The 13,861-nt window shown below is 46.5% G+C and overlaps 1 protein-coding gene across 2 annotated transcripts; it reads right to left on the reverse strand.

The window, feature by feature from the left end:
• Positions 1-272: 272 nt before the first annotated feature.
• LOC102056779 (cytochrome P450 2J2) lies at positions 273-9,175 on the reverse strand. Of its 2 annotated transcripts, XM_055725223.1 has the most exons (10): positions 9,116-9,175; positions 8,637-8,893; positions 6,862-7,024; positions 6,060-6,200; positions 4,249-4,409; positions 3,286-3,462; positions 2,583-2,724; positions 2,219-2,406; positions 1,179-1,317; positions 273-713 (listed from the first exon to the last, which is right to left on the reverse strand). In XM_055725223.1, the coding sequence occupies exons 2-10, from the start codon at positions 8,859-8,861 to the stop codon at positions 535-537; spliced, it is 1,515 nt and encodes a 504-aa protein (XP_055581198.1). In that variant the 5' UTR covers positions 8,862-8,893; positions 9,116-9,175; the 3' UTR covers positions 273-534. The 2 variants fall into 2 exon arrangements, with proteins under 2 accessions (XP_055581198.1, XP_027662773.2); XM_027806972.2 differs by having other exon boundaries at positions 8,637-9,169.
• Positions 9,176-13,861: the final 4,686 nt, after the last annotated feature.

A 13,861-nucleotide genomic window follows, 5' to 3' on the forward strand; every position in this document is an offset into this window, starting at 1 on the left:
GATAGGCCACCTGGAAGTCCAAATTGGTGCTAAGGCATGAACCCAGAGCTTGTACGTCCAAGGCCAGCTGCCCCCACTGACCATGGACACCTTGGAACACAGCCCATGGTCATTTGGTGTGCTGCAGCACTCGGATTTAGGGGTTGCTAAATGGTCTCTGGGTGGTGGATATATCCCCTATGGAAGAGCCAACATGGACCCAACATGTTCCCATGCTTTTACAGCTGGCAAACACCTCCCTGGGGGTTGCGGACAGTGGAGATTAAGTAATAAAGCTTTTAAATTCATGCATTTTGTTGAACTGATAGAGGGGAGGAGGCAGGAGGTGAAGGGAAGAGCCACAAGGGTTGTCCTTGCTGCAGCATGCAAGATGTGGCCCTCTGCCCTTCCCGTGGCCACCCGCCTGTTGGTGGGTACGAGATGCCCATAGTTCACCATTTCAGCCCGAACTCCGCGGGGCGGGTGGCCGAAGGGACACTTTCTGGCTTGCGGAGGGCTGAAGCAGGGGGTTGGGGGGCAGCCCCACGCCGGCCTTCAGTCACGAGGCAGCGCGCAGATCTGGAAGGGCTTGGGGCAGCGCGTGAGGCTGAGCGTGAAGGCGAAGGTCAGCGTGGCAGCCGCCGGTGCCTGGAAGGTGAACTTCTGCAGGAGGGCTGTGAAGAAGATGAAGAGCTCGGTCCTGGCAAGCTGCTCCCCGGGACAGGCCCGCTTGCCTGGAAAAGGAGTAAAAACCTCACCGAGTCCCGGGCGAGCGTCAGCCACCGCTGGGGCTCCCGCACGCGCGGCCTTGCACAGGCTGCGGGAGCTTTTCTTCCTCGAAAGGTTAGGTGGCAATGTTCACCCACACATTCTGCAGAAACCTTCCCCAGAAGTTTACTGCTGAGCAAACTGCGGTGGCTGTGCCGATAGACGAAGAGGGGAAAACTCGGCGAAAAAAACCCAAAACATTTACACAGCTTGCACAAGAGGAAAAAAGCGTCACTTTTTCATCCTGCGGTGACAAATTGATTTCCCTCCCGCTCCCAGCAGTCAGTATTAACTGCCACTGGGATTTTCACTCTGGGGATGGGCTGGAAGCTGGGCAAGGAGCAGTACCTCCTACTCCAGAGGGGGTGTCTTGGGGGGAAAAAAAAAAAGCATTGCAAAAAGGAAAACCACCTTCCCATCCATCATTCTACCTGCAGAGAAGGGCAGAAAAGCCTCCCGCCTCCTGTACTGGCCGTTTTCCAGGAAATGTTCAGGATTAAAGGTGTCTGGAGTCTCCCACACGTTTTTGTCGAACATTATCGAGGTCAGGCTGGTCATCAGGGTGGTGCCCTGCAAGAGGTGGAGAAAACGGGCCGTTATGTGATGGAGAAGAGCCGACGTGTTGTCAGACTAGTGTATTATTAGCTCCGTTCCACACACAACGTAAACTACATTTTTTAAGGGCAAAATGTTTTTTTTCTGAGCTATGTAATTAAACGAGAGTGAAAGCCTGCAGAATTGTTCACTTCTGTGTGTTTTATATATCACCATAATGTTGATCTGTACCTTGTGCTGCTGTCACCGGTGATGTTAACATACACCAACTTTAAATTGGTAACACTGTGTTCCCATAGGAATTTGAAGCAATTTAACCAAATAATTTTCAATCGATTCACTTCATCACATTTTGCTTTTTAAACCCGATCTGGTTTATCTCCACATCCTTTATCAGAAAAAGAAATATTCTAGTCAGTGTGGAGCAAAACACCTAGATTTTTTATTTTTAATTTTCCTTGACTCAACCAGTCATATACATGGAAGAGACTACTTATATCTAAATCCTGTATTTGCTTTCATAATTGCAGAATGGTGTGTATACATCAATCCCTGTTACCTGGCTTTTATCAAGTGTTACTTTTTAATACTCTGTGGAAATAACAAACCCAGACTCTTTGCATTCCTTTTTTTCTTGGCCTTCTATTCCCATTATGTGTGGCGGGTTAATTTAAGGGATAAACCTCTTAAAATTGAAAATTATGACCAGCACCATAGGATCTCACAATCCTCCTCCACAAGTAGGTGAGACCCATAACAGCACTACAGGAGAGCTTGTATTTTCTGTATAGCTGTGATATCTCCATAAGATCCTGCTGGCTGGTTCCCCTCCTGGTGAAATTTGGGACTTGGGCCATGCAGCCCATGCTTTGGGTGGGATGGTGGGATGAGGGGGAGGCTGGTGGTGTCCATGTACTTTGGGCAGGTGGAAGCCGGCCAGGGTAGTGTCGCTGGTGGACATCCTGGGCACCCCCAGCGGCACAACATTGCCCACCCGCAGGACCTCGCTCAGCACCGCGCTGGTGTACGGCATGTTCTCCTTGTCGGCCATCATGGGCTGGCGGGACTGGCCGATCACTGTGTCGATTTCAAGCTGCACTTTCTCTGCAAAAAGTAAAAAAAAAAAAAAAAATTAAAAAAAAAAATCTGTGTTCAGAAGGTTCCCGATAAGAAACGTGGGGCACAGGGATGTCCAACATGTGGTAGAGCTGGAAATAACTCTTTTCTGAGTTTCACTTAACTAGTTTTGGGCTAAATGAAGGACCCATCGGTGGCCCTACCCTGAATGTGGGGGTACACGGCCATGTAGAGCAGAGCCCAGCGGATGGCAGTCGCCGTTGTCTCAGTCCCAGTTAAGAAGAGGTCCAGGGTGGAGCACAGCAGGTTTTCCTCGTGGAAATATGAGCTGGTGTCATCCTTAAACTTGGGGAAAAAAAATGGGGATGAAAACTTCTATTAAGGAGAGGATGCTTTCAAAAACCCAAACTAAAACCACCTGTACATAAATCAAGTCCTTCTGCTAGTTTATTATCCACAACCCCTGGACATGGAAACTTCTACCCCTCACTTTTGCTGAATTTCAAGCCCTACGGACTGCTCCGAAAGCTATCCTGTTTGCAGTAAGGTGACTCTTGAAAGCAGGTAGCATTTTTAAATGTGAAGTTTCACAACAGCAAGCACAGGCCTCCAAGCTCTCAGAAACGTGAACATGTTCCCTGAGAGTCCTCCTACGCCGTGTGACAGAATGAAAGATGGAAGGAGGCAAAGTGTAAATACTTTCAAATGAAAAAAAAAACCCCACCAAAAAATCTGTGTGTTTGCAAAGTGAACAGCCTCCTGCTGTTGCTAAAAAGTTTGAAGTGGAAGAGGTAGGGAGGGGCAGACAACGCAGGAGGCATGAGCTCCTCTGCCAAAGCAGCCTTGAGTCTCATCTGCTGATTTTGTGGGTTAAGGTTTAGGTGGCTTTAGGTATTTCCCTCTTACCTTTTCTATTTCCTTCAGGTAACAGTCAATATAATCCCCTGCCTCGGACTGGTCCAAATCCTCCTTGTGCTTTGCGATCACTCCTTTCACAAAATATTGAAGTTTCTCCCAGTGCCTGAAGATTTTCCTAAAGGGTCCTGGCAGCCATCGCATGACCAAAGGAAAAGCATTATACAGCTGGTGAGAAACCAAAAAGAGCAAAAGAACATTTCTTGAGTTAAAAATGGGCCAGTATCATAGCTGGGATGATAGTACAATTTATTCGTTCCGCTTGCTGCCAGGGAAAAATATAGTAGTTTTGCTACAAAGGTCAATTTAGTTACACAGATGTAAACAAGTACCAACAAGATAAGAATCGGCCAGATGTTTTCTGCTGATAAAGTTCTCTCATATTGGGTGGCCAAAGCTGTCACCTAATGTGAGATAGCCACTGGAGTCAAAGTCAATGTGGACCCAGAGGAGCCCCTTAGTGCTGGGTCCATGGAGGGGACAGAGATCAGACCTGACCCACGGTATGTGGTCCCCAAATCCACCTAGTTTCACCTGGACTCACAGGCAGTTTTGTAATAAAAAAAAGCTATTTGAGAAACTGGTTGGGAAAGGGATGGGGGAAAAGATAGGAATTTTCACAGATCATGCTACTAATTGGCTCTTCTTTTTGTAGAAACATAGATATTTGTAAGCTTTTTCCATTGTTCTTTGGTTATGTCAGGCTTAAGGTTGGTTTTACAATCCTGTAGTGTTCTTTTCTCCATGTGCCTTAGTAATTTAAACTTTCTTCCTTGCCTTCCTGATGGATTTTGTGTAGAAACCCAGTGTAATGTAAAACAATACTTGTGGTCATTTCCCTTATAACATGACTCTTTTCTACAGTGAGAAGCAGGTTATGTCAGTGCCTTAGAAACTCTGGTTTCTGGGCACTTACATGCAGCTGAAGCTAGAAAAGCATCCAGCCGGTTTTACCTGGCCCCAGAAACTTCCAATGAGCAGCAGCGTTTCAGCCAGCGAGTGCAGTAATTCCTGAAAACGGTTGTCATGGTAGTCAAAGCGGTTCCCAAAAGTTATGGAACAGATGATGTTCGAAACAGCGCTATTAATTTTGTAATGAGGGTCAAATGGTTGTCCTGGAGGGAACAAAATGAAAGAGCTTGCTTTTTTTTTCTTTAAAAATCTCAGTCAAAACCACATTCTCTACCAGGTCAAGTTGTGAAGTTGGGGTGAGACCTCACCTACTTTTCATCCATGGTGATGTTAAGGCTTCGCCCTGCATCCTGGGGTCCTCACCACCCCCATCACCTCCAGCACCCCATGGGAGGTTGGGCATTGTGGGCCACGACATCCTTTCTCCCAGGACATCCCCTCCTGTCTGCAGCCCAAGCTGCTGGCACACACCGATGCTAGCACAGAGCTGCTGAAGTAGAGCTTGAACTGCTTTCCAGGGAAAACAACCAGGTGCCTGCCACGCTATGGCTGAGGTTTGCATGCTACAACATGTTTTTTGGTGCCAATTTTAAACACCAGGAGAGGGTCCCTTGAAGCTCAGCCCAGGGCAAGGAGCTAGGACTAGCCACACTGCAAAAATGCCACCGCACTGGCCATTAAATGTCCACCAAAAAGAAATCAAGTGAGATGGAGGAGAGAGGGGAGAAGGAGAGGATTGCAAGTCTCTGCACCCACCTGTAAAACCCAGCAATAGCTCATATGGCTCATAGACATGATGCACATCAGCTCCAGTACGAGCAAAGTGTGGTATGACATTCACCACATCTGCATTCCTTGGAAGAGCTATCGAGCTGAGACCATCACCTCCTAGGGCACATTTAGGCAGCCTGGAGAGCTACTTGCCATGATATGAGAGACTAGTATCGGTCAGGAATTCAGTCCAGCCCCGAGCTGCTGTCAGTACGCTGGGGAGCATCACTTTGAAATGCAAGGCACTCTGCACAGGACTGCTAATCTCTCCACTCTTCAAGAAAGTAATTAAACTGGGCTCGTTCTCAGATATTAGAGTGATGGACATGATCGCTATTTGTCATTACTAATGGGAAGAAAGGCCCAAACCAGTGGCTTAATTAGTTTATTGATTAGGACTATAAGGGACTATAATCAATTGGCAACATGAAGTATTTGGCCTCTTCAGTGCAACAGCAATTAAAATGGAGCAAGTTCAGTATATAATTTTGCAATTCCTATTTAGATCTTTCTTGTTTACTATATATAGCTCCATAGAATTAGCTAAACCCCATCTGCTTCTATTTAAAGCTGAAGTGCAACATCACCCATGTACCAACATACAAATTATTCTTACTAATATCCCTCTGGCAGTTGTTAAAAGCTGGACCATAAAAAAAGCAAGGCACACGCTTCATCTGTGCGTGATACAAAAGGAAAGCCTGACTAAACAAGTTTTAAAATACTTTGCAAAACCAAGGACAAGCAGAGGTTAACTAAGCCTCTGAGCATACATGCCTGATAGCAGGAGAGCTGCATTTATTCCTTTGCGGAATACGGGAGAGACTTTCTTAGCCATATAAACATGCAAGTTTTAATAAACACCTAGTATATGTTTGCTTAATATTAGTAAGGAAGAACTAAAATGGGAGGCCTGAGGTCTACAATAGTGGTAAAAGGCACAGTCTGGAAGCATAAGGTAGAGATCTGAACAACAGAAGAGATGTTTTGTGTGTTAGGAGCTTCGTCAGACTGAGAGTTTTACACCTTGTTGTTCATTTAGCTGGAAGCTTGGGGCGCAGGGCTGTACCTTAACCACCCACCTTTCTCCTCCTCAATCGTCTCCACGAGGTACCGGCTCTCCTCTTGCACTTTTTCCTCAAAACTTACAGAAATGCTCTTCAGTGTTGCTAAAGCAAACTTTCTCTGCTGCCTCCATATATGCCCATTGGATGATATGAGCCCTGCAGGTAGAAAACACAAGCAAACAAACCTTGCTCTGGGTCACCCACGAGCAATAGGATTCAGCAATGGCCATTCATCTTGAAACCACCACCCCCCACCACCACCAAAGCAAACGAACCCCACAGACCTGGAAAAAACTATAGTTTTGCCTGGGAATTAAAATTCAAGAGTAATTGGCTTATGCTAAAGATCTAGCTTTATGGATTTGCTTTAATCTGTTACTTTGTCACTTTGCGTGGGAAAAAAAGGTGTAAGCCAAAATACTATAAGTACTATCACACTGTTGGCAGAGCTGCAGGCAGGAGCACCATACCCCGTCTCTGGAGCTACATGCGACTGAGGGGAAAAAAGTGAAGGAGAAATTAAAACCAAGGAGAAAACTCCACAAGCCTATTGATCTCTGGGCAGCTTGCATTTATTTCTCCTCTTTCATCAAGACCTGACTTTGATTCCATCACCATCCCAAAATCCCAGGAGATTAAAACGTGCACTTGTGAGATCATTAGACTGAATTAAGTTCTTGCCTTACTCTGTGCAACCTAACTTCACCTTCATGGGTGAAGTTAGCAAGGGTTGAACTCAAACTGTTTCTTTCACTCTAATTCTTATCATTGTAAAGAGATGAATATTTTGTACCAAAATCCTGGTAGCTGTGCTTACCAAAGCCTCTAAATATTTCTTGGAGGAGTGGAATATTTGGCCGATCTGCAAATATTTCAGCCTGGTGGACAAGAGCTTCTCTCACCATCTGGTACCCGCTGACTACCACAAACGTCAGGCTTCCAAACTGCACGCTGAAGATGTTCCCGTACCGACCGGTAAGCTGAAAGAGAGTTCATCACCCTCTGAGAGCAAGAAGATGGAAACTTTCAAAGCTGACCTAGACAATACCCGAATTACCTATGAATTCAAATAACTTCGAATTTAGTCCCATTTGGAGGAAGCGGACTTAAGAAAAACCCAGACCCAAGTCCACAGGTCCCACCCAATCTGAACTATTCCACGAAGGCTGGAGACGGCATAAAAAAATCCTGGAGAGCTGTAGTGTGGGAGAGATAGTTTGCTTGTATTTGTTAGCAGGTATGACCTGGGTTTCACCAGGCAGTTGCATCAATTTAACTTGCAACAAGGATTGTAACAAGGACATTACTTGCTTTGTAACTGAGGGGCATCTGCTCCGTCCCTCTTCCTCACAGATAGGGTAGGAGGTGAAGGCACCACCTGGGTCACCATACCCAGGCTCTTGCTGCTGGGGGCAATTCCTTTCATCAACTTTTTTGTCTAAAGCAGTGTGGTTTCTTGCTCCAGCTGTCTCGTTTAGAAAGTGGCTCCACCTGCAAATGCCTAGAAACCTACTTCTAATTTTAAGCCTGAATGCATTTATGGCCAAATTATAGCTATCTACCTTGCACAGACTTGGCTACCATTAGGGTCTTCTGTGCAGCGTTCAGCTCCCTGATGTCTAAGAGCAAAGGGTGATCATGTTGTCTCTCAGGCCACACTCTGCCAAGGAGCTCAGGCCATCCTCTTCTTAGTGTGAGTCTACAGGAAAGGACATCACCCTGAACTGCTGTGGAGACTTGTGAAACCAGTCTGGGGCCAAATGGGTGTCCCAGTCAGTGTGTGTATAAATGAACATGATTAATTTTGTTAATAATACTTGTGCGTATGGACAAAACATCCTTAGCACACCGCCTCAGCCTTCACCGAGGGTTCCCCTAGGGGACACCTGTGATAGTGGCCTGTGAAAACCCGGGGTACATAGACTGGCATCAGCGTGCTAAGTACAAGCAAGAGATAAATAATCACCAGAAAGGATATTTGCAACCACCAAGTCAGAACCTTTCCTTCCACTTTTTCAGAGAAGCATACTCAGCACGCATAGAATAACCCTCTTCTGTTGGCTTTGGTGGGAGTCAAAGCTCTGGAAACCTTTCCAGAGCAATCACTGCCTCTTTCTGCAACACAGAAGAAGCCACAGGGATCGTTAACTCAGGGTCTTAAATGTTTCTTTCAGATGTAATGGGGCAAATTGTTGGCCTCTGAGCAAAGACAATGACAAGACGATTTCCAGAGGTGATCTTCACTGTCCAAACAGTCCCTTTCCCACACAGCACTTGCCATCCATGCCCCAGCCTGGTCCAGCCCCTCTGCACCCTTTCTGGGCTCCAGAAGAAAATGGCCGCAGTCAGATGGGAAGGAAGAGGAGGAACGTGTTGGTGTTCCTCCATTATGGGTTTCTTTCCCATTGGACCTTCCTACACCCATGGAAGAGGAGAAGATAGTAAGAGATAAAACCCAGGAAGGTCATCTACCACATGTGGTTACTATTTAGCCAGTTCTTCAGAGGCTACCCTTGCTTCACAGGTTTGGTGACAAAAGTCACTGAAGAGTTAAAATACTGTTAGCAGGAGAAAAGTCCATGGAGCTCTTACCTTCTGCAGTGCGAGGTGGAGGGGCTGCTTTAAGTCCACAAGGGTTCCCACAAGAGGAAAGACCTGTGGCCCTGGAGGGAAATTCCGGGGTCGTCTCTTTTTCACAAAGTCAATAATCAAAAGGAACATGACCAGAACCACCAAGAGTGTCCAACCATTCAGCTTTGTCAAGAGAGAAACCAAATCAGGCCAAAACTGAAGCTCCATCTTGGCTGATGAACTCATGGATTTTCATTCCAGGAAGGAAGTTGAAGCTGCTGTAATATTTGCAAAAACAGGAGTAAGAAAGGACTGGAAAGAAAACAGCAAGCTAAGATGCTGATAGCCTAGTGGGGACAGGACTTGCTATGAGCAAACTCCTTTATCACGTACAGCTACTGCCAGACCACCTGCTGAATAACTAAGTTTAAACACCAGCATCTCCAAAAACAACCCCAAAACCTCAAAACACTTGGCCAAACAAAAGCAATCTTGCGAACCTTTAGCTTTACATCTCTGACAACTCCCTAATTTTCTTACAGAAGAATATTCCTCCCTCCTGCCCTTAACAAGGAGCTCCTTTATACAGACACCTAGATGGGATTATAAGCATTACAAACGTTTGAGGTTAGGTGAAAGCAGCTTACTTGGCTAATTACATATGGTGGGCGTTGCATAATTTAAGAAACGGTAAGGCATCTGAGGTGATGGACATCATACATGTCGCTAAGGGGCTGATCCTGTTAAGTGCTAAGCACCATCTGCAAAGGGCTGGATGCCTTCTGCACCCACCAAAGCCTGCCAGGCTTTGCCAGAGCCATCAGGTGAAGTTCAGACAAGGGAAGCACTGCAGGAGCCCTTTGCCCAGCCACTTGAACAAGAATTAAAGAAGCTTAATTTTGTGACTGAGAACATAGGCTCATGCATTTGGCAGGTAAAGGAGAGATTGGAACTTATGCATTTAAATCTCCTGGGTTTTCCGAAAATCTTCTTTGTGTAAAGCTTCACATTGTCCCAGGGTAAAACTGCAGTGGACCGACAGTGACCTCTGTGACCGCAACTCTACCTCTAGCCACCTGCCAATATTTAGCTTAACTTGTTTCCACCTCTGGTTTTGTTTGGTGCTTTTTTAAAGAGATTTACTTTGCAAACAATCTAAATTTATACCAAAGCAAAGCTGTCAATAATGATTTTTCAAATTATTTGCCTAGAAGTTATGGTGAGAAGTTCAGAAGGAAAGTAAATCTTTGCCTTCAACATTTTTCAGAAAGCTTCAGTTTTTCAGGGCAAAAAGCAAATTTTCCTAGGAAATAATAATTGGGAAAAAATGTTGGCGTTCCTTAGTCTTTCCCCACTTTTAAAAGCTTTGCTGACCATGTCTTTCATTACCTTGGTGACTGCAGTGCCAGTAGAAGCTCACGGGCTGTATGACAGCCCCGCACCTTAGCCATGGCAGGACTCCTCTTTAAGGGCAACACTGACCCGCAGCCTGACGCTTCTTGGCTTAAAATATTATTTACAGGTTTCTGGATGGTATTAGGCACCAAGTGGTGACCAGTAATGGGAGGAACATCTCACATCACTGGTATATAAAGTATACTTTACATCTCACTGTAGGACAGCTGTGAGCAGCAGTGGTCGGGCATGCTTTGCTTGTGCCCATGCCCCTGTGATGCTCCTGTACCCGTCTACGTCAACGCACCTATTCCACCCATCCTGGTGTGGCAAGCTGAGCCTTGCTTACCAGAGGCTATATCAGGATAGTGGGCTCGTGCTCTTCATCCTGGCATCGGGGAGATGACTCGGTTGGTGGAGGTGTCAGCCTACAGCATGCTCAAAGGGACTGTGATGATAAGGCGTCAACTTCTGCTAGCCCAGTTTCACTCCTCTGTTCTGCGCTATGCCATATGATTTGTCAGCATGCACACAGAGTGCAGATCCCTCTACCACTTGTGGCTGCTGTGAATCGGGCTACGTGCAAAGCCAAGGTGTTAATGTGTTCTTCTGGGTGGTGTTGTGGGGGCGGATACATCGTGGTTGACAGGAGAAATGTTATTTTTAGCAGGAGGAGCACATTTTGCATGTACTCACATGTGTCTTGTCAGTCAGAAACCTCAAGCCTGTTACTTTGCCTTGAAGCTTCCCATGTCCAAATGCATCTCTTCACAAAGTTCTCAACACGCCAGCTTTACGAAAAATTGGGGAAGAGCGTTCCAGTACTACCAGGGCTCTCCTAACCTCGGTAGACAATAACACCAGCATGTTACCAACTGCATTGAGACGATGCTATTTTGGGTCCCGGGCTTTAATGAAATCAGTTCTCAGCACGTGGTGATGTGCAAATCCCCAGAGCACTGAGGAGGAAGTCATATGGCTGCGGCGCGTGGGCAGTACGAAGGTGTTGGACAATCCCTTTTTCTGCAATCTTCACAAGACCGACGGCTATAAGATCCTGGCCACCTGAAAGATGAACCCATGCCTCTGGTCAGCACCACTAACACAGGAACGTTGGTCTTCTGTGGTCCAAATAGCCAAAACGTGAATTAATATAAGGATGTACGCCCACACATCTAATCAGGAGCAGGATGTAAAGCCACTTTCCCCAGTTCCCCTTTGAATACCTCTTCTGACCCCAGTGCTCAACTTCTTGACAGCCTCACCTGAGCTCGTGGATACCATGCAGACAAATAGTGCCATATTGCATGGACACACACACATCACTGCTTGAATATTAAGGCATCTTGAACAGCCAACAGACAGAAATTGGCCCATATGCTTTGTACCTTCTTCCCTGGCTAGATGTCTAACTGTGTGCAGAAGGTTTTGAAACACAAAGAGAAACATTCTGTTAAAAATGCAATTACCATTTGTTTTTCAAGATATAGTATCCCATTATTTTTTCCAGAGAAGTGAAATTCAATAAGGTTACAACAGAATGTAGTCCAACAGTTACCGTACTTTCAGAGCGTTATTTAAGCTACAGAATTTCTTAATGATTAGAAACATATGTAGGAAAAATCACATGCAAAATGAGAATGACTGGAGACAATTTTTCCCCCAAACACTTTTTTCAGGCAACTAACAGCTCATCCACCGCTGTGGTTCCATCCACCACGTTGGTGGTGTGAGACCCCCACCCACCTGGGGAGCTGTGTGCTCAGGTCACATCAACTGACGGGCTCCATCCTGATTTACACCAAGGAATATTTCACTGCTTCTTTCCTCCTTATGTCAGACCCAAAGGAGCAATGCCATTTTCACCACGGGCAGCCAGGTGAACAGCAGCGACTGCCCCGAGGTGTGTGTTAAGGCCACGTCCCAGGGGGATCTCACACAGGTGCAGCTGCTGTTTCATGATCCAGCCCAGGTGAGTCCTAATGGACCTGGAGGCAATGGACACTCATTTCCTTTAAGGATTTATTTTACTGGGTACAACGAAATCTACAGGAGATTTGTAGTTGCAGAGAGCCAGGAACGGGAGTGCTGGGGCACCTGGAGCAAGCTCAGGGAAGGCATGGTGGAGCCCAGTCCTTCAGGTTCGGTTCCCTGCTTAGGATGATTTCCCTGGGCTGTAAGTGCTCCCATGGGAGCTCAGGGCTCAAATGCATCCCGGGTTCTGAGTCCAAGCCCCAAACTCAGGGCGTCGAGTCCATATTTACTGCCGTGCATGTGCAGCGAATACTAAAGTGCCTCCAGTTTTGCATCTTCTCTCTCTCCTACCTCAGACTAGATGCAAATATTCTCTAGTTTTCCTGGGACTCCCATAGATCTCTCACCTACAACCTCCTGGCTTCTACAACCTTTGCAGCACTAATTAAAGCTATCAGGCAGGCAATCGCCACCATGAATGTGCAAAGTGAGGCATTACAAGCCTAAACCAAGCGGTGTGACCAGACCTATGGTGTCCCGTTGTGCAACCTGGGAAGGATCCCAGAAGATGGGATGCTCAGTCCCCTTCTGTAGCGGACCAAAACGTCCCTTTTCTGGTGCAGAAGACAGTTGCAGTGAAGGGATGGCGCTCAGCTTTGCCAGCCAGCTGATAGATGCAGGTAGCAGGAGGCACTGCAGGGAGCACTCCCCGTGCCTCCAGGCCCTGGATCACCCCCTGACATTTTGGTCTTCGGGCCAAGGTTTGATTCCCGTCACAGTCAGGAGCTGCATCACCTTTGCCAGCCTGGCACGGCAGACCCCATATGGACGTATTGAATCAGATTTTGGGGGTGCCGGGTGCTTCCCCCCGAGGGGGCCGTGCTCACGGCGCTGCCGGCGGCAGCCGCCCACGATCCCCCTGGCAAGGCTCCGCCGCCGTCTGCCGCAACCTGGCACAGCCGGGGCTGCAACCCCGGCTGTTCACACGGGGCGGCTTCCCGCATCCAAGCTCTTCCTCCAACTCTCCATAAACCTCTAAAATACTCTTCCTTCTAAGATGCACCTTTTCAGTATTCACAGAGAAGAGTACAGTCACATATTCCTCTCAAAGCCACAAGGACTTGACTAGAGCTAAAATGTCATTTATGTACATATCACAAGCGTTTTTCTAGGCACAGATGTCTTTCTGGTGCCAATATGCTGTTTATGTACTTATCTGTCACAAGCACATGTCTACATACATATGCCCTGCTGGCAGAGGCACAGAGCATTTTGAAACTCTTATTAGACTGCTAATGAATAATACGCATACAAAGGAGAAAACAGAAGGTGGATCTATCAGGAACAGCCTCTTTCTTAACTACCTTTTAATTGTAGGAGAGGAAGAAAAGAGATGAATTTTGATATGTTGGCATCTGTGAAGGCCTGCTTAGCAGCATCGAACGCCATCATTTTAAAAGCGGATTTTTCACAGGTTTGGGTATTTGGGGGGGGGGGGGGATTTTTTTTTTCTTAAAAAAAAAAAAAAAAACCACAAAATTTTGACACTGAGAGTATTGCAAATCCTGGTGCCAATGATGTACGATAGTGTGATTGTCACCATGGAATGCTGAAAAGCCCGAGCAGCTGTTTGGCATACTGACAGTGCAAATTCGGAGCGTTTTAAATGCAAATGACAGTATTCAATTGATCGCAGGAAAACAATGGGTCATAGCCTTACCTTTCCTTGGCTACACTCTGAATAATCAGTCTGCAAATCCATGCACAATAGGGATATTGTACACGTTCGGGGGGGGATTTTGTTCCCCGTGTACATGGGGTCCATACGATGCTTCTGGGCAGAGATGAAAAAGGGGTGCTTGCTGCACTGTCCCAGG

This window comes from Falco cherrug, chromosome 12, assembly GCF_023634085.1.
Source record: "Falco cherrug isolate bFalChe1 chromosome 12, bFalChe1.pri, whole genome shotgun sequence".
In the NCBI taxonomy this organism is placed as follows: domain Eukaryota; kingdom Metazoa; phylum Chordata; class Aves; order Falconiformes; family Falconidae; genus Falco; species Falco cherrug.

What these genes read in the sequence shown, in the direction of transcription:
- LOC102056779 (XM_055725223.1), bottom strand. Translation starts at nt 8,861, where the DNA reads ATGAGTTCATCAGCCAAGATGGAGCTTCAGTTTTGGCCTGATTTGGTT. An exon ending in AGAAATATTTAGAGGCTTTG is followed by an intron (nt 6,201 to 6,861) that starts GTAAGCACAGCT and finishes TTCTACCTGCAG; the next exon opens with GGCTCATATCATCCAATGGG. An exon ending in CCGGCTTCCACCTGCCCAAA is followed by an intron (nt 1,318 to 2,218) that starts GTACATGGACAC and finishes CACCTCTTGCAG; the next exon opens with GGCACCACCCTGATGACCAG.